The 24,125-nt window shown below is 39.8% G+C and overlaps 1 protein-coding gene across 2 annotated transcripts in view; it reads left to right on the forward strand.

Moving 5' to 3' along the window:
• Positions 1–11,325: 11,325 nt before the first annotated feature.
• Positions 11,326–24,125, forward strand: part of LOC127648259 (neurabin-2-like) — a 66,914-nt gene continuing 54,114 nt past the window's right edge. The window contains exons 1-2 of one of the 2 annotated variants that reach the window (XM_052132845.1): positions 11,326–11,461; positions 13,873–15,297. In XM_052132845.1, coding sequence (XP_051988805.1) covers positions 13,930–15,297 — 1,368 coding nt within the window. In that variant the 5' untranslated portion in view covers positions 11,326–11,461; positions 13,873–13,929. The remainder of the gene's footprint in view (positions 11,462–13,872; positions 15,298–24,125) is intronic. The other variant, XM_052132846.1, reaches the window with a different exon arrangement.

The following is a 24,125-nucleotide window of genomic DNA, read 5'->3' on the forward strand; positions in this document are numbered from 1 at the left end:
TGTTTGTCAGAAGTGATCTTGACTCGTCCCTGACTGCCCAATGGACTTGAATGAAGCACAGCTTGCACCTGTTACAATTGTTTTGACTAAGAGGAAGATTAAAGAAAATCTAAGAAACGTTTGTCTTTGGTACTTTATGTTGTCAATATCTACCCTACATGACATCCTTGAAGCAAATGCATTTCTCTTTAGTTTAAAGTTATTATAAATACTATATGTTCTGATGCATAGTGGAGTGAACTAACCTGACACAGCCTGGTGGAGGTTATTTTCTGCCATCTTTAACCGGAAAAAGATTGTTAGACTCCCACATGCGGATAATAATTCCACAACTAATCCATCGGTGACGATCAGCACACGAAGTAGTCGAATTGATGCTCCAAACCTTCCGTCTGCTCGTGAAATATGGTCGTGCTGTCGAGGAAATTGTAATCCGACCGCAAGCAGGTCAAATTCCTACAACGTGAAAGTCTCAACTCACACTGGGTAAAGGGAACCAGCCGTTTCCTCCAGTGTGAAGCCGAATGATGAAGGTGGACGGTGGTGAGGGTGGTAGTCCTTCAGGACACAACAGGGCCATTGTATCGTGAGGTATGCGGAGCCTTCAGTAGTGGCGGGGGGCGGTGGGGGGGGTAATGAATTCATGCCCTAGCTTTCACTTAAATGTAAATTATTAGGGGCAGGGGAAATATGTCTTGGAAATTATTTACATTTTCGTAAAAAATACGCAGAATCTGTATTATTTGCAGGTAGTTTCGTTTTATTAAAGGTATATAAAGTTCTTATCCAAGATGGCGGCGCGGTAGCACGCAGCGGCCACTCCGGATCCACAATGGTGCTATTTTTGTTAAAAAAGCCCGACTTTTGCAACACATGGACATCGGAGCAACCGGTGTTCGTGTCTACCATCGCCAGACACTACTGAAATATAAGACTCATTCAAAAACCAAGCTGCATGATGACCTGCAGGAGGCGCTGCGCGTACTCGGCTTGCTGCGGAGACCAGGCCTCCAGCCCTCGGCGTCGCCTGATGCCGGTGGCCAGGGAGAGGGCGTCGTAAGCAGTGTCGCGAGCGAAGCGGAAAGAGGGCGGGGTCCATGCTAGGCTAAAAACAAACCCTAGCCGGCCGGCTCTCCCGTCTATCCTGCTCTCAAATGTTTGCTCCCTGGACAATAAACTGGACTATATCCGACTCCAGCAGGCTACGCAGCGTGAGTTTAGAGACTGCTGCGTCTTTGTTTTCACGGAGGCGTGGCTCAGCGACAGAGTTCCGGATGCCGCCATTCAGCTAGACGGGCTCGCCTCGTTTCGATGCCGACAGAAATACAGCTCTCTGCGGTAAGACTCGCGGTGGTGGCTTGTGTGTTTACATCAACACGGAATGGTGCAAGAACTCTATGCTATTCTCTAGTTACTGTTCATCGCTGTTGGAGCTTGTGACTGTTAGATGCAGACCTTTTTATCTACCACGAGAATGCACCACTGTTTGCATAACCGGGTTTACATTCCCCAGCGCTAACGCTAAGGAAGCGCTCTGTGAACTGTATGGGGCTATGAGCGAACTGCAGAACGCTCACCCCGACGGACTGTTTATTGTCGCCGGAGATTTCAACCATGCAAATCTCAAGACAGTGCTCCCTAAATTCCATCAGTATGTGGACTTTGCAACGAGAGGGGCGAACGCGCTTGATCTTGTTTACACAAACATCCCAGGCGCGTACCGGGCGGAGCCCCGCCCCCACCTTCAGAGCAGGCGATAAGGCAGCCCTAAGAACAGCTAGGGCCAAACTGTCACGGGCAATCAGAGAGGCAAAGCGCGCATACGCCCAGAGAATCCACAGTCACTTCCAGGACAGCGGTGACACGCGGCGCATGTGGCAGGGCATCCAGGCCATCACCAACTACAGGACAACATCAGTTGCCTGTGACAAAGATGCCTCCCTTCCAGATGCGCTGAATGACTTCTACACTCGGTTTGAAGTGCAGAACGGCGTGATGGCGAGGAAGTCCACCCTCCTCCCAGCGACCAGGTGCTCTGTCTTACCACGGCAGATGTGAGGAAAACTCTACGTAGAGTCAACCCACGGAAGGCTGCTGGACCAGACAACATTCCTGGCAGAGTGCTCAGAGGATGTGCAGACCAGCTAGCAGATGTTCTTACCGACATCTTCAACATCTCTCTGAGCAGCGCCGTCGTTCCAATGTGCTTCAAGGCCACCACCATCATCCCCATGCCAAAGAAGTCTTCAGTGTCCTGCCTCAACGACTACCGTCCCGTCGCACTTACACCCATCATCATGAAGTGCTTCGAGAGGCTCGTCATGAGGCAGATTAAGACCCAGCTACCCCCCTCACTAGACCCACTGCAGTTTGCGTATCGTTCAAATCGTTCAAACCGTTCAACGGACGATGCCATCACCACAACCCTCCATCTGGCCCTCACCCACCTAGACAATAAGGACTCATACGTTCGAATGCTGTTCATAGATTTCAGCTCAGCATTCAACACAATCATTCCCCAGCACCTGATTGGAAAGCTGAACCTGCTGGGCCTGGACACCTCCCTTTGCAACTGGATCCTGGACTTCCTGACTGGGAGACCTCAGTCAGTCGGATCGGGAACAGCATCTCCACCACCACCACACTGAGCACTGGGGCCCCCAGGGCTGTGTGCTCAGTCCACTGCTGTTCACTCTGCTGACTCACGACTGTGCAGCAATGCACAGCTCGAACCACATCCTCAAGTTCGCCGATGACACGACCGTGGTGGGTCTCATCAGCAAGAACGACGAGTCAGCATACAGAGAGGAGGTGCAGCGGCTGACGAACTGGTGTAGAGCCAACAACCTGTCCCTGAATGTCGACAAAACAAAAGAGATGGTTGTTGACTTTAGGAGAGCACAAGGTGAACACACTCCGCTGAACATCGACGGCTCCTCTGTGGAGATCGTCAAAAGCACCAAATTCCTTGGTGTTCACTTGGCGGAGAACGTCACCTGGTCCCTCAACACCAGCTCTATTACCAAGAAAGCCCAGCAGCGTCTCTACTTTCTTCGAAGGCTGAGGAAAGCACATCTCCCAACCCCAATCCTCACTACATTCTATAGAGGGACTATTGAGAGCATCCTGAGCAGCTGCATCACTGCCTGGTTTGGGACTTGCACCGTTTCGGACCGCAAAGCCCTGCAGAGGATAGTGAGGACAGCTGAGAAGATCATTGGGGTCTCTCTTCCCTCCATCAAAGACATTTACAAAAAACACTGTATCCGCAAAGCAACCAGCATTGTGGACGACCCCACACATCCCTCTCACAAACTCTTTACCCTACTCCCGTCTGGCAAGAGGTACCGAAGCATTCGGGCCCTCACGGCCAGACTGTGTAACAGCTTCTTCCCCCAAGCCATCAGACTCCTCAATACTCAGAGACTGGTTTGACACACACGTGTCCTGAGTTGCACTTTAATTACTGTCACTTATAACTGTCTGCTACCTCAATAACTGCTATGTGCATAGAACATTATCTCATAGTATGTTATGTTTACATTTTAGAAACTGTCATCTTTTTGCACTACTGAGTACTGGTCAGAGCTGCACTGTCTATTGTCCTGTTCATTGTCAGAAATTTGTTGTACTGTCCTGTACTTTTTGCACATGTTTGCACGTGCACTTTATATAGGTATATATAGGTAGTTTATATAGGTATTTTATATATAGTTGTGTTGTCTCATGTGGTCCTGTGTTGGTCCTTTGTTGTTTTTATGTAGCACCATGGTCCTGGAGGAACGTTGTCTCGTTTTGCTGTGTACTGTACTAACTGTATATGGTTGAAACGACAATAAAAACCACTTGACTTGACTAGCTCACCACTCCCCACCCCCAAAAAAAAAAAAACAATTATCTCATAATTTACTCCCTCTAATGCAGTCACAGATGTGTATGACTTTCTTTCTTCGGCTGAACACAAATGCAGATTTTAAGAAGAATATCAAAGCTCTGTTGGTCAATTCAATGCGAATGCAAAGTAAATGGTGACCAGAACTTTGAAGCTCCAAAAAGCACATAAAGGCAGCATACAAGTAGTCCATACGGCTCCAGTGGTTAAATCCATGTCTTCAGAAGAAATATGATAGGTGTTTGTGTAAAATCAGATCAATATTTAAGTCCTTTTTTACTATAACTGTCCACTTTTACTTCCATATTCTTTTTTTCTTTTTTTTTTTTTTGTGACTTTTGTGGCAGAGCCCTGACACATGTCTTGTTAGTCTCTGACTTGTGTCCAGATTCAGCCACTTCGGTTGGTTTGAGTCCAGTGGCCTGTGGCCTGTAAAAATGACATCTCTGGAATGTGTCTCTTAAGCACACTTTACAATTACAAACTGAGAAAGCCACAAAATTGACTCTTCATGATAAATTATTTATTTGAGAATCTAAATGTAGATTTTCAGTAGATAGTGTGTTGTATTTAATTTAAAATGTAATTGCTTTTCATTAGCCCTCATAGCAAAAAAATCTTTGAAAATATAAACTCAATATGTTAGGCTATCTATAAAACAGCCAGTAAGATGGATTAATGTGACACTTGCAAAAAATAATCATTTTTAAAATATTAAAAACTCAAGTTTGCTATGGAAAGGGGTGAATGCCACCCAAACCACTTCTTTCATGGACTCGAGATGAACATACATACAAGCACAAAATACGTCTTTTAATAAAATAACAAATATGTCTTATTATTGCATGGCAATGTTTTGTCATCTGTTTCAAAGCTGTTATTCTGATTACCCTAAATGCATTTTGTTCAGTTTTATTTCTTAAGGACAATGGCATTTGACCCAAAATAAGGTTTTGTGCAGTCAAATATTTAATTAACCTGTCTAATCCGTTAATTCCAGTAAATTGTCAGTTTAGAGCACTCATGTAGAATTTGACTGTAATGAGCATTTTCTCTCCACAATTTTTCCAACAATCCCCTTTTACCAGCTATTGTATTTACTTTAATAATTATTATATAGTTATAGTTATTATATATTATGTTATAAAACATCTAATTTGCATCTTGTAAGCAGATTCAATCCAAACACTGGATTGAGTATGGAATGTATTATATGATATTTCTTGTTGACTCATTTTCAATTTTAATTCATCCTCCCACCTACATATAATTTTATACAGAGTGTCCTGTATATCTCTTTCAAGTGCACTCTTTAAAATTCCTAACATTTGTATTGGATTAGCTGTATGTAAATACAAACAAAACAAAAAAAAATAATTTGGAAGCTCATATGTTTGAAAAGGTATCCATTCCTTTATCAGTGAACAGTTGGTGATATCTTTTCAGACTTCTATCTGCTCAAAACTTAAATGTATTATCTAATCTATTTGGCATGAAATCAGGATCTTTAGCAATTTCTTGTAAGTTAACTAAACATTTCCTATTTTTTTTTCTAACCAAATTCTAAAAGTACTATTAATACAAATATTATCTATTATTTAAATGTGTTGCTTTGTTTGGGTAGGAACAGGGATATAATAATAAGTTTCCCCATTTCATATATTTCCATCTTCCTCCATTTCACTTTAGATTCTTCATTCATCCAAATCAATATAGGTTGAATTTGGGCAGCTTTATAATAATTTATTACATTTTGAGAATTCCAGTCCTCCAAGCCTTTTTGACAATTTAAGAATTTTAAGACTAATTCTAGGTTTCCTATTATCCCATATATATATAGTTTATTCCATTGTCTAAAAACACTTTTTGAAACACTTACTAGTAGATTTTGAAAAATGAAAATACACTTTGGGAGAATATTCATCTTTATAGTCTCTATTTGTTTTGTAATTAAAAGTAGCCTATATTTATTTGTAATATTGTTTTAATGATATATAAAGCTTTTAATTCAAACAAATATAAAACTGTTTATGTTTTAAATAAATGTAAGCTTGTGTGTTCTTGTTGTGAGTCAATATAAATTTATTTAAGCACTGATTTACCAGCTTTTATATATATATATATATATATATATATATATATATATATATATATATATATATATATATATATATATCACAATAAGAATTAGTTTGCATCTGTCTTTAATTGCTTCATAATTTGACAGTTATCCCTTGTACTGTGTAAGTGTTTTAATACTTCATGATTTCATGCTGAACTCTTGAGCAGTGTAAATGCATTTTAATTGTTTTTATGTTTTTAAAACAATGACTTGTGCACAGTTTAAATGAATTAAAATTCTTATTTCATAAACTTTCAGCAGAGAGGTAAATCCCACTGTCTCTGGCAAGAAGTGTATCACGTTCTCTCACAGGATTGGTTGTAAGCTGTAAACGTCACACATCAAGCCTGAGTTGACAGAAAAGTTGATGAGCTGCATCTCTGTACCAATTAAGCATGATTGGATTGGTTTGAATTTGTCAATCTGAAACCAATCCAGCAACCCTGAGTTCCTTCAGCTACCTTTATGGTACAGGCCTAAGGGTCTTGTGTTCTGTTTCGTGTGATTTCATGTTTTGTGTCTTTTGTTGAGAATGCATGGTTTACCTTTTGGATTTGCCAAGTGTTCTCTTGTTTTGTTGTTTTCTAGCATGAGTGCATGTTGCTCTTGTGTCATTCTGGCAGCATGCACTCATGTCTAGTGTGTGTGCGTGTGTGTGTGTGTGTGTGTGTGTGTTAGCATGAGTGCATGTTGCTCTTGTGTCATTCTGGCAGCATGCACTCATGTCTAGTGTGTGTGTGTGTGTGTGTGTGTGTGTGTGTGTGTGTGTTAGCATGAGTGCATGTTGCTCTTGTGTCATTCTGGCAGCATGCACTCATGTCTATTGTTTGTGTCTGTGGTTTGTGTTGAATGATAACCCCGCCCCCTCGTTTGCCCTGTTATCTTGTTATTAGTTCCACCTGCCTCAATTGTTTTCTCCCTTATTTAATCTCCCTTTGTGCTCTGTCTGGAGGCAGTTTGTTGTCTAAATGTCATATTGTCTTGATTGTGAGGTTGTTTCCCGGTCAGGTTCCTGTCGGCCGTCTTTTCCATTTCTGTGGCTGTCTGTCGGTTCTCTTGCTCCAACCTGTCAACATTCTTGTCATCCTGGACTGTTTACTCCCCTACAGTACATGGTACAGGTACACTGCTATTTTGTAAAAATAAAAAAAAAAGCCCTTTATTCACCGCACTGCATTTGGGTCCTCGCATCTGGTGATCCTTGACATTCGCATTCTTCATGCATATCGCCACCTTTTGGTTGGGGCTTGTCAAAGGTGGAGATTTATAGTAAAAAAATGCTAAAAATATTTATCTGTTTCTTACCCACACCTATCGTATCGCTTCTGAAGGCATTGTTTTTCTGTATAGTTTATGCAACCCATTTAAAAACGCGTTAATTTTAGTCATCATTTAGACCACCATTCACTTGCATTGCATGGACCTGCAGAGCTGAGATATTCTTCTAAAAACCCTTGTTTGTATTCTGCAGAAGAAAGAACGTCTGACACGTCTGGGATGGCATGAGGGTGAGAAAATGAGAAATGTTTAACTAATGAAAAAAAAATAGCCCTTTAAAAACAGGATGAAAACAAAGCTTACAGGCTCATTTTAATGAGGTAGATAAAAGAGCTAAGGTTAGTTCATGTGAAGAGATCTATTGACAAAATTAATTACCATAGTTGTGTAACATATTCAAAAACCACTAATATATGTTCAGTAAACAATTCAAATAGCTACCTGTTTTTTAAACACGAGACAAGGTATTGATCGGAGGTGAGTGCAATTATGCTTGTTTAACATTATCTGGAGTGAGTGCCCTCTGATCAATGCCAAATATTCTTCAAACTAGCTATGCCCATGTGCATAACACCCCAAGCACATACAGAAGGGAGGCAGGCTGTGTGTGAGTTTTGTGTGTAGTGAGATTAGTATCATCAAATCTGGGTCACCGTGGCGGCAGTATGCAGTAGATGTGTTGCCAAGGCAACCACACAGCTGTTAGAGAAGGTGCTGGAACTGCAGTGCTCAGCTGTTCTGGTTCCCTGAGGAAGTCTCCATCACCTGCTCCTGCTGTTCTGCAGCCACCAGGAACGTAGTGGGAGAGGCCTGGTGTTTAAAGGAACTTCAATATAGGGCATTCAATTAATCTTTTTATTTCTTGATATACCAACTCCTTGCTATTATTGAGTAGGTCTATAATAAAAATGCAGGAGCTAATAACCTAGTCATAAAGCAGGATAGGTTTTGTTATAACAAAATGAGTTTAGTTAAAATGGCCTAATCTGTTAAAGTGGTTGCTGAAATGTGGATTACATTTTTTTCATCCCTGCTCTGATTTGACTTAACCATGTCAAATCCTTACAATAAGGGCATTCAGTCCAAAACATCTGGGCTTGGTCAACATTTATTGAAGATTACGTTTACATAAAAATACCTAGCAGCTTTAGTTTTGCTTAATTTACGACAATTTACGAAAACAGCTTTATTGGCCAAGTGTGCTCATAGTGTCCATGATTGTAAGATCCGAAAACAGGATAATGATGCATTTTGGTCCTGCAGAGAGAAAATGTTTAAAGGAGGTTGACAGGTGGTGAGATAAAGGTTTTGGTTTCACATTTCACTTTCAAATTATTATTTAAATTCTCTTTGTCATCCAAAATTGATATTTTAAGAAGCTTTACATTTACATTTATGCATTTGGCAGACGCTTTTATCCAAAGCGACTTACAGTGCAATTATTACAGGGACAATCACCCCAGAGCAACCTGGAGTTAAGTGCCTTGCTCAAGGACACAATGGTGGTGGCTGTGGGGCTAGAACCAACGTCCTTCTGATTACCAGATTACCAGTTATGTGCTTAGACCACTACACCGCCACCAATTCATAGCACACAATCAAATGCAAATCTTACAAACAAGATTGTCACAGATTACCTCTCCATCTTTTATGCCTGCAACATCATAGACCAAAAAAATATCCTTTTATCCCATCTTACAGCTTGATTCAAAATTCTCCAGAGCAGCATGTCAAATTGGAATACAAATGGAACTGAAAAGGTTGTCTCGCTTCATCTTTAATGCATAATCAGTGCCTACAGACAGACTCGTCCACGGTTTCCACAATCACTGACTGAAACTCTAACAAAGACTCCCCAGGGTGTGGGATTCCATAACGGTGTCCTGGCGACGGTGCGATTTGTCCGAGGGATATCCTGTACTTCCACTATTCACCACACGGTGTCGCCCTCCACAGACCAGGATTACAGGAGCCTTATCTCTCTAAAATGGGTCAGTGTGTCTTGTAGGACTGCTTATTGCAGAGGTTTGATTAATTTAGAACGATGTGGAAAGGGCAAGTGTCTACATTACAGGTTATTCCTCGAGCGTACCCCGTTTGGTAGCTGAGAGCCTTGCAAAAAGCGTTTATTTACAGCTTTAATTTAGACGTACTAAGTAGCTCTCTATGACGTGATAATGTATTAATAATACCCTATGTTTACCTATTTGACCTGCTGAGAAGATAGATAGATAGATAGATAGATAGATAGATAGATAGATAGATAGATAGATAGATAGATAGATAGATAGATAGATCCTTATAATGTTTGATAACTGTCTATCTACAGTTGAAGGCAGAAGTTGACATACACTTAGGTTGAAGTCAGTTAAACAAATTTTTTTAACCACTCCACAGATTTCATATTAACAAAATACCATTTTGGCAAGTCATTTAGGACATCTAATTTGTGCATGACACATGTAATTTTTCCAACAATTGTTTACAGACAGATTGTTTCACTTTTAATTGACTATATCACAGTGGGCCAAAAGTTTACATACACTAAGTTAACTGTGCCTTGAGGCAGCTTGGACAACTCCAAAAAATTATGTCAAGCCTTTACACGATTAGCCAATTAGCTTCTGAAGGGCTAATTTGAATCAATTGGAGGTGTATCTGTGGATATATTTTAAGTCCTACCTTTGATGACATCATGGGAAAATCAAATAAATCAGTCAAGACTTCAGAAAAAAAAGTCTGGTTCATTCTTGGGAGCAATTTCCAAATGGCTGAAGGTACCAAGTTCATCTGTACAAACAATAGTATGCAAGTATAAACACCATAGGACCACGCAGCCATCATATCGCTCAGGAAGGTGACACATTATGTCTCCTAGAGATGAATGTTGTTTGGTGTGAAAACTGCAAATCAATCCCAGAACAACAGCAACTGTAAATATAAACATATATTTAGCTTGTGAAGGTGCTGGAGGAAACAGGTAGACATGTATATATATCCACAGTAATACACAGTATGACCATCGTTATGTTTGGAGGAAAAAGTGTGAGGCTTGCAAGCTGAAGAACACCATCCCAACCGTGAAGCATGGGAATGGCAGCATCATACTGTGGCGGTGCTTTGCTGCAGGAGGGACTGGTGTACTTCACAAAATAGATGGCATCATGAGGAAGGAAAATTATGTGGATATATTGAAGAAAGGTCTCAAGATATCAGCCAGAAAGTTAAAGCTCAGTCACAAATGGGTCTTACAAATGGACGATGACCCCAAGCATACCTCCAAAGTTGTTGCAAAATGGCATAAGGACAACAAATTCAAGGTACTGGAGAGGCCATCACAAAGCCCTGACCTCAATCCGATAGAAAATGTGTGGGCAGAACTGAAAAAGCATGCGCGAGCAAGGAGGGCTACAAACCTGACTAAGTTACACCAGTTCTGTCTGGAGGAATGGGCCAAAATTTCAACAACTTATTGTGAGACGCTTGAGTAAGGCTGCCCAAAAGATTTGACCCAAGTTAAACAATTTAAAGGCAATGCTTCCAAATACTAACAAAGTGTATTTAAACTTCTGACCCACTGGGAATGTGATGAAAGGAATAAAAGCTGAAATAAAGAATTCTCTCTAGCCTACTCTTATTCAGACATTTCACATTCTTAAAATAAAGTAGTGATTCTAATTGACCTAAGACAGCAAATGTTTTCTATGATTAAATGTCAGGAATTGTGAAAAACTGAGTTTAAATGTGTTTGGCTAAGGTGTATGTAATCATCTGCAATATATATATATATATATATATATATATATATATATATATATATATATATATATATATATATATATATAATTTTTCTGAAAATCATCTTTTTGTTCAACTACTGTGCAAAACTACCGTTGAATCGCTGCCCCGTTACCAATGTTACTATAAGGCCTTGTTGAAAGGGTTCAAATAACCTGCGATGCTGATATATGCTAGTGGTGATGAAGAGAGAGTAGGGCGCGCGCGGAGAGAGAGAGAGAGAGAGAGAGAGAGAGAGCGAGCAAGCGCGTCACACGCTCGTGGGGGGGAAATCAAGAGGGCGAAAACGGCTCGTGGACACAATGGATTCGCGAACAGAAGAATTTTTCGTTGATTAAAACACAGAGTCTTCGATGAACACGAGAAACAAGGTAAGCAAGGTGTTTTGAGAAGAGCGCGCGGCGCGCTATGTGCGTGATTTGTCGCGCTTTTCCTAATTTTCTTTGATTCCAGCGGTGAACATTTATTCGGACGGCAGAGGATGCAGGAAGCGACGTCGCGAGTCGAGGCATCATTGCAGAAATTGGGGCCCGGTAGTTCCGCAGGGTCCTAATGTGATGTTTTGACAGGCTGCAGCTTTAATCTCTTGACACTTCTTCGGCGCAATTCTCGGCGCAAACATTCGATTTATTTTAGATTTCAGTTGGCAATTTGACATGTCATACACAATATCTCGGTTCTATCCGGAATTAAAACGACAGCCGACGTTTCAAGTGCCTAAAGGCTGGCAGATTCGTTCTGCCAAGATAAGTAATCTACTGACATCAGCAGCAGCAGTATGGGATCACAACAAAGCATGTCTGTCCATGCAAGTATGCATGGCATTTCCCAAGGATTCGCGAACCTTTTTGTTTTAAAAACAAATATCTAACGATTTGAGATTGTGTCTCGTTGATCTCGTTTACCTCTGACTGTTTAATGTTTCGTTCATGAAGTGACTTCCTGTATCTGACACAAAGATCAATTTGATGTCTACAGAGATCATAAACCGTTACAAACGTGATCTGAGCGCTATTCGGATTGATTGTCCATTTATAGCTGTCATTCTTAATTAAAAATGTAGGCGGATATTTAAATGTATTCGATTTATAAGTCTTTCTGTCTGTAAAATGCATATTTTGTGTTGAAGAAAATAACCCTGGTAGCACACGTACATCAGAACATCTCATCTGCAGTAGCCTACGTCTATAAGACGTTTCTTCTCGGATGTCAATGATACATTCAGCAGATGTCTTCGAGACTTTGAGATGATTTAGAATGTTTGATTGTTTTGCAGATGTTCATTAGAACGTTCTATATATTCTAAATAATATCTCAAATATCTAGGAGATTGTTTGCTGATCTACAATACGTCAATAAGACAGATTTTCTCTCGGATGTTGAAATTACATTCAGCAGATGTTTTTGAGATGTTTATAATTTAGAATGTGATGCATTCCAGATGAAGCACTCTTAAACAGACATCTCGGAGATGTTGGTATTCTATCTGGGAAGGCAATTTTATGTAATGTAAGTAAGATGTATGCTCTTTTTCAAGTAAATTCATCTCTACGTATGTGTGTACTTAGTATTTTATTTAGTTAATATTTCAACGTAATAAACCAGTGCTGCTTAAATGTTAAAATTGAAATTAACAGATTAAGATTTAGGCTTTTATTTATTTGTTTACACCTGAACACATTGTACTGTTTATTTCAGTATTTCTTTAATGTCATATTGGACTTACACTGACACCTAGTGGAGTGGATGCAGCGTCATTAAAATGCAATCGTTTTCATCATTTTCAGTCAGCCATTTAAAATTAATTATTCACAGTCAGCCATGATTAATTTAATCCATGAGTTAAAGTGTCCAAAAACAGGGTTGTTACTGAGATACATGTGATGCTAACATGGTAGCCCCCATGAGGGGGACCCTCTCCTTCTAAAATAAAACAGCTTTCATAATGTTACTGACATGACAGGAGTCTTCATGATTTTTAACATGTGCTTCAACATTTCTATTGATGTCTTTAGAAGACTAATGTATTTATTGGGGAAAAAAATCACTGAGTGCACCATTAAGTGAACTCTAAAACTAAAGAGATTTAACTTTTCTGGCTTTATGACCCAGGGGCATCTGTGTGGCCAAGGCAGAGCTGTCAATGAATGCCCCAAAACCACCTTAGTGTTACTAGACGTTTCCTGTTTATTCTATATTGTATATATGTACATAGCTGCTATATGAGCTTCTGTTTTAGTCAAGTTTAATTGTTTTCACTCTCTCTTTCCTGTGTTTTGCTCTGACTTTTATATCACAGGCTCATTCGGGGCTTTATTATTAATGCTGAAGTGTGTAATTTCTGCAACATTAGCACCACCAAAGTAATTGCAAAAATAAACATTGTTTTCAAACAGATTTCCAAATACACCCTACATTTTCCATTAATCATACAAACAGAAAGTCCCACCTCAAACGTATGCGATAGATTGAGTCAATGTTGTTGTGTCGGGCTGACAGGTCTGTCAAACAGATCAAGGTCTGAAAGCACCACATAGCCAGAAGTGTTTACACTTTTCAAGGAAATCATGGTTAACTTAATTGTCTCTGTATATTAAATGTTATAGTATAGTATCTTAACATTGAGAAAATTACACGCATCAGCTTTAAGTATGTTATGCATTCTTGTTTCTTCTTCATACTTAATTTTCTCTTTTTCTGTTTTTGCTGCTGATAATGTGGACTGATCTGTGAATGCTTCCCTATGTCTGCATCTTCATCTGGCATTCCTTCTTGCAAAAAGAAGTGGAAGCAGAGGGCTATGCCATTTCTGCTAATTTTTAGTGCTGATTGATTAACCATGATGAAGACTGAACCCCCATCTGCCAGTGGTAGCACTACCACCACCCTCGTAGTGCGAAGCGCGTCTCCGCACAGAAATGCCTATGAGGCTGGAATTCAAACTCTTAAGCCAGTAAAAAATCCCAGTGCTGCAAATGGAGAGGATGGAAAACCTCGACCACAGGGCCGGGGCCGCAGGTATGGCTCCAATGTGTACCGCATCAAGAACATGTTCATGCAGATGGGTTCTCCAGGGGATGAAGAGGATCCGTCAAAGGCTAAAGCTCAAGACCAGGCAGTGCGACTGTCCCTCCCCAGAGCCAGCAGTCTGAATGAGAATGTGGACCACAGTGCGCTACTGAAACTCGGCGGAACTGTGTCAGAACGGGTTAGCCGCTTTGACGGAAAGACTGATGGTAGCTCCACCCGTGGGACAAACGCAGGTTTATCCAAGCTTCAGGAAACACGGAAGATCTTTGAACAACGTCATCTCCAGGAGAAGCAGGCCGCAACTAACCGGATCCTGTTAAAGAAAGAGCGGGCATCAGGATTCCAAGATAGCCGTCTGGATGTTGTGGTTCGCTTTAATGGCAGTACCGAATCATTGGATAGAATGGACACAGGAGACTATCCCGCAGAAGCAGTGTCCCCTACGGTTAGCCAGCTGAGTGCTGTGTTTGAAAAAGCAGACCAGCGTAACAACCTCCACCGACCGTCCTCAACTTCCCCACTGCCCTCTCATGGTGTAAGCCCTACCCCAAGCCAAATCGAAGGAATAAACTCCAAAATCATCTCCAGAAAGGTGCGGGCCTTACCTACAACAGGGAATCAAGAGGAAGGGGCTCAGCTTAAAGACCAGGAGGCTGGACCTGAGAGTCTGAAGACCAGGACAGCTATCCAATCTGATGGACCCAACAATAAACCATCTGAGGATGTCACCGCTGGTACAGATCTAGATAAATCCTGGTCAGAGGAGTTCCAGGACGAGATAAAGGAGTCCAAACCTGGTGAGCATGCAGGATCCATCATGCCAGATGCAGGGAGTAGACTGGTGGAGGCGGATGTCCATGCCTCTCTGGAAAATGGGGAGGCCACCAGCACCCATGAGCCTTCAGAACAAAGAGAGGAAATTGGACAGCCAGCAGGAGAGGCTGGCACAGAGGAGGACTTGCACAAAGAGGATATCTCTGAAGCAGACCTGGTTGACATCAGCGCGTACAGCGGCATCGGAGAGGACTCTGGTGGTAGTCAGCTGGATGAGGATGAGGAGGCAGAAGATGATGATGCTTACGAACCAGAATCCAGCTGTTCAGAAGTCCCCGGGCTGCCAGTAGAAGATGAAACACCCCCTAGCAGGAAGATTCATTTCAGTACAAACCCTATCAAGGTGAGTGCCTAAAATGTGTGAAAGCATAGATGGTGTAGAAAGAAAGGATGCATTGTGTGCAGGTTCAATACAAGTCAAGCTCAATCGACAGCATTTGTGGCATGTTGAATACAAATGAATATCATTTTGACTTGTTTCTCATTTATTCACAAAAAGCAAAAGCCTGGTTATAGGAGGGCACTTACAATGGAAGCCACAAGACGTAAACATTATGTGTGTTAACATGAATTTAGTGTGATCAAATTGCTTACTAACCTTATCTGTGCAAAGTTTTATCCAATATGTAAGGAATAATGTACAGTTGGCTGATTGTTATCACAAAATAAACCCTGACAGGTTGATCAGGTCTTTTATCATCCTGAAGGGGTTTATTTTGCAATAACAACTGCTGACTGAACATGATCCCTCTTACTACACTGCTACTAACCAAATAAATAAATACATGGACATAAAATATTGATTTGCTTTGAAATTATGCAATTATATGACAAGAAATAAATGGCTGAACAGCTGAGTTCTGTTGGTGTTTATTCTGTGCAAATGATAGTTGACCACTCATTGTCCAGCTTATTGCTAGCCTACTTACCAAATAAGCAAATAAATGGATGTGAAACATTGATTTGCATTGAAATCATGTTATTATGTGAGAAGAAAGAAACTGCTGAACAGCTGAAATTCACCTCTAGTTTTTCTGTTAGTGTTTATTTTGTAATTAATGAACGTCTGACTGCTCATTATGCAACTTATTACATGTGTACTTGGCAAATAAATAAATGCACATGTAAAATTGATCTGAGTTAAAATTATTTGATTAGCTTACTTGTAGAGATCACACAGTAATCCAAGAAGCAGGCATGATGGCTCGCAATTACCCAAATGAGTGGTCTGATACATGGATGTGTGGTTGTTACTGGGAAATATCAAACTGCTAGATGGCGCCATATCTGTTGCTCCATAATAATACTTAATATTGTAATGTTATAATAACAATGTAATGCCAGCAAACTCTGTTATCTTTAAACGCCATAACACATGTTATTTTTCCCTGATTTTGTCACTCTAAAGTCATGTTAACATATTAACATAGCATATTTAAAATTCACATTTTGTGGCTATACTTTTGAAACAGTGTGTTTTTAAATATGTATGGACTATTCAACATTCACTTCCATTGTAAGAGCACTTATTGTAACCACATATATATTTTTTTTTAAATAAACAAGGGACCAGTTGAATTTTCTTTTGTGGTAATCAACATTATGCCACGTATGCTTTTGATTGAGCTTATTGAACAAGGAAATTCCTTTAAACACATTAGTGTTTAAATTCAGTATACAGTACATTGCCATAAATGCAGTTTCAATTTTAGGTTGGAATAAATTGTGGCAGATTATAGCCACCATTCCTATAAAAAGTGTGGTTGGACAGAGTCTGGATGAATGCTGGATGAAGAATTTGCTTACAACAGGATTTACAAGCATGTCTTTCTTAGAAGCAGTCTTAGAATGCATTTAATTGGGGAATTCCAGATGAAAGTATTATTAGTTTGATGAAGAAGTAGTAGATGGCTTTTGTTTCCTTCAATGTTCAGATGCAGATTTTTTATGAAGTGAAAAATGTTTCACTGCATGTAGTCACCTCCAGGCACCGTCAGCACTTCAATATAGCACACACAAGGCCACTGGCCCCCTCCAGCTGCTGAAGGCCCAATTCTGTAGGATTAAGAGCACGCTGTCTCTGACTTTTATCAGTTTGTGCTGCAAACCGCATGTTAGAAAGGTGGTACACAGTAGCCTTTGCATGAGAGTCACATGGCTGTTTTCACTCTGTTTTTGCAACTCTTGCATATAAAATTATATTCTTGAAACTAAAGTGGTACAAAAGCAGTCATCTAACACTGAATTTCACAGCATACAGTACCAGAATTGCTTCTCTATAAACAACAACTGATATGAGCTAAATCTTCATTTCTCATATCCTTTACTCTAAATATATGAGCTCACGTTAATGAATTCCAGAGGTTTCAAATGGGTCTCTTGGGCCATTTTACATGGCTGCTTGGCACTTGTGTCACTTGTGATGTAATTCTCAGTGTTGTTGTGTTGGCAGATAGATACAAAGCCTCAACTTTCTAAGAGTAGTATATAATTGAATAGATAGGTTACAAAATATCTTGCCACCATTTACTCACCTCCTGCTGTTCCAAACCCCAATGACTTTCTTACTTCTGATGAACACAAAAGCAGATGTTTTGGGAGAATGACAGCCTTAGTGACCATTCGCTTTCATTGCATGGAAAAAATTATGCAATAAAAGTGAATGATCACTAAAGATAACGTTCAACCTAACATCTCCTTTTGTGTTCCACACAAAAAAAAGAGTAAATGATTCCAAAATTTAATTTGCAAATATTCAAGAAATTCTCCCAAATATTCATATAGCTATTGTGTATCCTGACAAAACACATGCACATACCCAAACACATCCAAATTGGCAAGGTGTTTTGCTCGGCAGGTGCTAGATTCACAGTATGGGAGTCACCAGCTCCCAATGGGGGCATACCAAAGAAATGCTGTATCACAAGCACACACAGTGTTATCTCACTGATGTCAAGGGGATTTGATACCAGGGGGCGTGTCCTGCCTTTCCAAATGGTGCATGGCAATGTCCCTATTTGATTTTATTCTAGAGATATCATACTTCAATGCACAACAGAAATGATCATGTCAATAGCAAGTGGTTTAAAGAGAGCTACTTGATAAGAATCAAACCTTATTTTATGCTACAAATAGTTATTGGTCTAACATTAATTTAATCTTGATTTTGTTCTTCTCAAGTCTTCCATAAATGAAACCTTTCTCATAATTTACTCACCCTTATGATATCCTAGGTGTGTATGAGTTTTTTACTTTCTTTCTTTTCTTCATTTGAAGAAAAAATAATAAATATATATCTCAGCTAAGTAGATACTTGCAAGTGAATCGTGATCAGACTTTTGAAGCTCCAAAAAGAATAGACAGTTGGCGTAAACATCATTCATATGATGTCAACACAATTGCTTTTGGTGCGAAAAAGGTCAAAATGAAGTACTTTTTAACTATAAACCATCACTTGTGGTCAGCAGCAGTATGTGCATTCACGAGAGCAAACATGAACGCTCTCGTGAATGCACATACTGCATTCACGAGAATTCACAACATGAATTCATGTTGGCATGTTATGGACGTAATCTCACATTTTTCTTTCAGTTGAGACATCCAAATGCACCATTCATTGTGAGAAAACAAACAGATACAAATACTGATCAAAACGTAAACCAACAAATCTTCTGTACAGCATTCCCCCTTCTCAGTTGTGTCGCACGTGCGTCAGATCTCACGTGAAAATGCCAACGCGATTATGTCACACGTGCATACTGCTGCTGACAGGAAGCGATGGTTAAAAAGTACTTAAATATTGATATTTTTCACACCAAAAGCGATTGTGTCACTTTAGAGGACATCAGTTTAACCGCTGGAGTCGTATAGATGGCGTTTACGCAAACTGTCTGTTCTTTTTGGAGCTTCAAAAGTCGGATCAACGTCCACTTGTATTTTAAGGATCTATTGAGCTAAGATATTTTTCTGTTTTTCATCAAATGTGTTCTGCTGAAGAAAGAAAGTCATACACACCTGGGATGGCATGAGGGTGAGTAAATGATAAGAGAATTTTGGGGGCTGGGTAGCTCAGCAAGTAAAGACGCTGTCTACCACCCATGGAGTTCACAAGTTCAAATCCCAGGGCGTGATGAGTGACTCCAGCCAGGTCTCCTCAGCAACCAAAATTGCCTGGTTGCTAGGGAGGGTAGAGTCACATGGGGTAACCTCCTTATAGTCGCTATAATGCTCTCAGTGGGGCATGTGGTGAGTTGTGCATGGATGCCACGGTGGATGGCATTAACAAGCCACGTGATAAGAAGGTTGACGGTCTCAGACGCAGAGGCAACTGAGATTTGTCCTCCATCACTACGCCACCACAAGGATTTAAGAGTGCACAGGGAATGGGGCATTCCAAATTGGGGAGAAAAAGGAGAGGGGGAAATAAATAAATAATAAGAGAATTTTCATTTTTGGGTGAACTAACACTTTAAAGCTCTTGTATATTATAAACACGGCCTTGTTTGTCCCTTAGTCCTTCTGCTGACCACTACTGATCCTACAACACTGCTTGACATAGACAGAGGCCTATTATACCACTTGTGGATTGTGCGTGTGTGTGTGTTTGTGTGTGTGTGTTTGTGTAAATGTGAGTGCTGTGACAATTTTTGTAATGTACCATCTGTTGTAGGTATGTATTATGTACTGTAGATAGGTAGTTTGTGGTTAATAGTAGACTGTGCATATAGTTACTCCAAAATAAATTTGGACAAAGACATGCTAATAAAAATATGAATGATTCGAACACATCTGTATTTAATTTGATGAACGTTGTCTGCGAGAACATCTATGTGAACTTGAGGCGAACAGCATCATACATTCACTAAAAAAAAGACCTTGGGACCAATGAAAAGTTGAAAAGGTTTTTAAAAGTCATTGCAAAAATGGCAATGAAAGTAGTTAGTTCTGAGTAAAGATCTAGCATCATTTCTTTGCACATGCCACTTGGGTTGGTTGGTTTGACAATTAGTTAACTAATGCAATGACATTCATACATTTATACATGTGGTTTTATAAGTGTTCAAATACTTTTCGCAGCTACCATACACATTTATTTGAGATTAAGGGAGACAGGGAAACAGATATGTCATCTTCTGAAATGTTGACTGCTGTTTACATGATAATGTTGTTGCCTGTTGCTTACATGAATATTCAATGTTAATTGTACTGCTTGTATTCTAGTTGATGGTTTGCAATTATGTTCACATCTAGTTTATAGACTGGCCTTGTTATTAAGAGTCCAGACAGATGTGGGTAGACTCTCTCATCCATTCAAAGACAGGAAGAACTCCAGCAATTTCAGGAGGAGGCAGCAGGTTTTTGGGGGGCTGTTGGTGGAATTTTCCTTTCAACATTGATCTCAGAACAGTATTGCAATTCATCTCAGAAGAAAGATGTTCTGGAATTAGATTCAGTCAGATCCTAAAAGAGTAATAGAAAGTGAAAGTTCCTACTCCAATTTAGTGACTGGAAGAAAAACAGTATAGAGGAAGTGCTATTAAAGCTTACTGGTGTCTCAGACTAAAACTGTGAAATTGGTCTTTTTGAGACTAAACTGTATAATTTGTGCACCTTTAGTGGACCAAATGTAATTGCAAAAAATAATGACAGATTTCCCAAACACTTTTAGCATCCCTTTTGCCCCGCACACCATCTACTTTTGTTTGGACAATTAGTCCTGCCCTAAACTCAAGAGACATTCAGAATGTTTACATGCATTTTAAAAGATCGATTTTGGTCAGACTGAAACAATAATTAGTTTTTTTTTGTTTGTTTTTAGTAATGCTTTAGTCCGACTGAAGTAGCTTTTGAGAAGTCGGACTAACAGACCTAAATAATGTGAATAGATCGACTTAATCAGACCACACTTGGACTCACTGTTGTGTGCGCTTGTGTGCGATGCTTGAAAAACGTGCAATTTGTATTTTAACACTTCCTCAGGTGACGTCCTTTCGTGAAATATTTGGTTATGCATTGTGTCATGAAAACTTGGACCGATGAATGAGTACCGTAGCATGACTGTGTAAAAACCCATTGTAGCTTAACTGGGCATGCAAACAAGTGTTGACATGTCCCCTCAAATAAAGAGAATCATGGTGCCACAATATTTACACTATTCTTGAAAATCAACCTACAAATTGCTTACGTGAAGTTGTCTCTGCACATTAAGTTTGTGTAGGGAAAAAAGTATTTTATAATTATTATATTATTATTGTTGTAAGGGCTGAAGGCATATTGATAGGAAAAATAGGCCAAAACAGGATCTATCACAGCATAAAATTGCACTCAAATGTTGATGTTTGACTATATCAAATAGCTGTTGAATGTGCACCCTTTTAGATTGTCTCAGCCTGCAAATGTGTGCTTATGCAGCCATTCAACCTAAAGAGATTGAGTTCATTCCTGCAGCTAAAAATAGTGAAAAATCCAGTGAAAAAGTCTCACAAGTTGGTGATAGAGCTTTCTCAGGATTAAGGTAGCTGTGATTCATGCCATAACACAAGCAATAATGGTGCTGCTGTGTGGTGTTGTTAATGTGTTGTTGAATGAGGCCCAATATCAGGGTTAAGCACGAAACAGGAGAAAAGGAAATGCTGTCTTAAAGGGACAGTGCATTTTTATTTTTATTATTTTGGAGTGGTTGAAACCCATGGAAACATCTGCTTGGTTGCCTCCATGCTAAGAAAGATGTTGAGTGGCTTGTTAGAACCAAACTACAGCTCAAATGACAACTAATGAAGCATGGCATCACAGCTTAACAACCCACTTTTGTTCTCCATTGACAGAAGTGATGCAGCATTCTTCAGATTCCACAGCAGATCTAAAGGGCTGCTGAGCATAATGAATAGGGCTGAGTTGATCAAATATTTAAGATATATTCTAAATTATTTGGTCGGTGATGTCAAATTAACCAATATCATGAATATTAAGATGATTTTAATGTACTTTGTGGCCATTAAGTTTCATAAAGATTGGGCCAGAAAAGGAGGCCAGTTTCGCTAAGACGGACATATTTTATTAGCGTCTCTGATTTACTGTAATACTCAATAGCAAAAATGCAGATAGTGTTGGCAAGTTCGATTTACTTCAATAAATCAGTTCTTTTGCATTGTTTGTTTCATTGAATTGGTTCAAAATACAGCTTAAATTATTTCTTTGTGTCATCGGCCAGTATTTTCTCTCAGTTTTTCGTGTGTCGGCCTGTGATTATTAAATATAGTCTGATCGCGGTTATTTGATTGGTTATTAGAAAGAGTCCAAGTTTGTGTTTCTCATTTTCTGATGTTTTTGCATTATGTGAGCACACCAGTTGAACTCGTACTGTCACACTGACCTGTACCCAGAGCAGCTTCTGAATCGTGCCAAACTCCAGTGAAAATTGAAGCGAGGATTTTGATTGGAAAACTTCCGAAAACAACTGAAAATTGACCTGGAGTAAAAAAATCGTTCAAATGAAGATAGCGGTTAATCCTGAAAATCCCTAGTCCAAATACTGAAATACATCAAGCTCTAATTTAAGATATATAGTGTCACCCAGCCCTAAAATATAAGCTTGTATGTACGTTATCTTTCAGTTGCATCTTAGAACCATCCTAGCATTGTCTTCATGTGGTCAAATGTCAAACATTTAAATTGCACAAATCAGTGTTGTGTTTATGCTATTTGCCCCTCTAGTCATTTTGCAGCAACCCCAGTTTTCAGCCTTGAAGGTGCCAGGATTGCCAAAGCAAGCCTTTTAGTTTGCCAGAACTATAACCGCCCACCTTCCAATTAAACAACTGCTTTATAGCAATCCATTCATGTACATTGATTGAGAAAGACAGAGAGGTTGTTAGGCTAGCTGAATTATATACTTGCAAGCTGGGGGAGGACTGTTTAAATCCTATTGGGCCTTTGGCTGGCTTTTGGTGAGGTTATTGATTGATGTATGGCCTCATTTTGTTAAACAGTTCCCACTGCCCATAGCCAGTCAATGGCAGGCCTGAGTGCTGCATATCAGACCCAGTGCCTTGGCAGAAGGGAGTAAACAAACAGAAAATTATCTATCTATCTATCTATCTATCTATCTATCTATCTATCTGTCTGTCTGAAAAAAGTCATTTTTGATCAAGTCAGGCCCAATTTCTAGCAGCAATCACTCCAAAACCAGAGTAATCATGCTAAATTGCTAATTGGGTACAAGAAAACCACTTGCCATTATATCAAACACAGTTGAAAGCTATTTGCTTTGTTAAATCAAGCTTAAATATCTAAGTATATATATATATATATATATATATATATATATATATATATATATACAGTGCATCCAGTAAAGTATTCACAGCGCTTCACTTTTTCTACATTTTGTTACGTTACAGCCTTATTCCACAATGGATCAAATTCATTATTTTCCTAAAAATTCTACAAACAATACCCCATAATGACAACATGAAAGAAGTTTGTTTGAAATCTTTACAAATGTATTAAAAATAAAAAAAATCACATGTCCATAAGTATTCACAGCCTTTGCCCAATACTTTGTTGAAGCACCTTTAAGTGTAAGTGTTCCAATTACAGTCTCAAGTATTTTTGTGTATAATGCCACAAGCTTGGCACACCTATTTTTGGGCAGTTTCTCCCATTCTTCTTTGCAGGACCTCTCAAGCTCCATCAGGTTGGATGGGGAGCATTGGTGCACAGCCATTTTCAGATCTCTCCAGAGATGTTCAATCGGGTTCAAGTCTGGGCTCTGGCTGGACATTCACAGAGTTGTCCCGTAGCCACTCCTTTTGTATCTTGGCTGTGTGCTTAGGGTCATTGTCCTGTTGGAAGATAAACCATTGCCCTATTCTGAGGTCCAGAGCGCTCTGGAGCAGGTTTTCATCAAGGATGTCTCTGTACATTGCTGCATTCATTTTTCTCTCGATCCTGACTAGTCTCCCAGTTCCTGCTGCTGAAAAACATCCCCACAGCATGATGCTGCCACCACCATGCTTCACTGTAGGGACGGTATTGGCCAGGTGATGAACTGTGCCTGGTTTCCTCCAGACATGATGCTTGCCATTCATTCAATCTTTGTTTCATCAGACCAGAGAATTTTGTTTCTCATGGTCTGAAAGTCGCTCAGTTTGGCCTGGTGGCCAGCTCTAG

Source organism: Xyrauchen texanus, chromosome 8, assembly GCF_025860055.1.
Source record: "Xyrauchen texanus isolate HMW12.3.18 chromosome 8, RBS_HiC_50CHRs, whole genome shotgun sequence".
NCBI lineage: Eukaryota > Metazoa > Chordata > Actinopteri > Cypriniformes > Catostomidae > Xyrauchen > Xyrauchen texanus.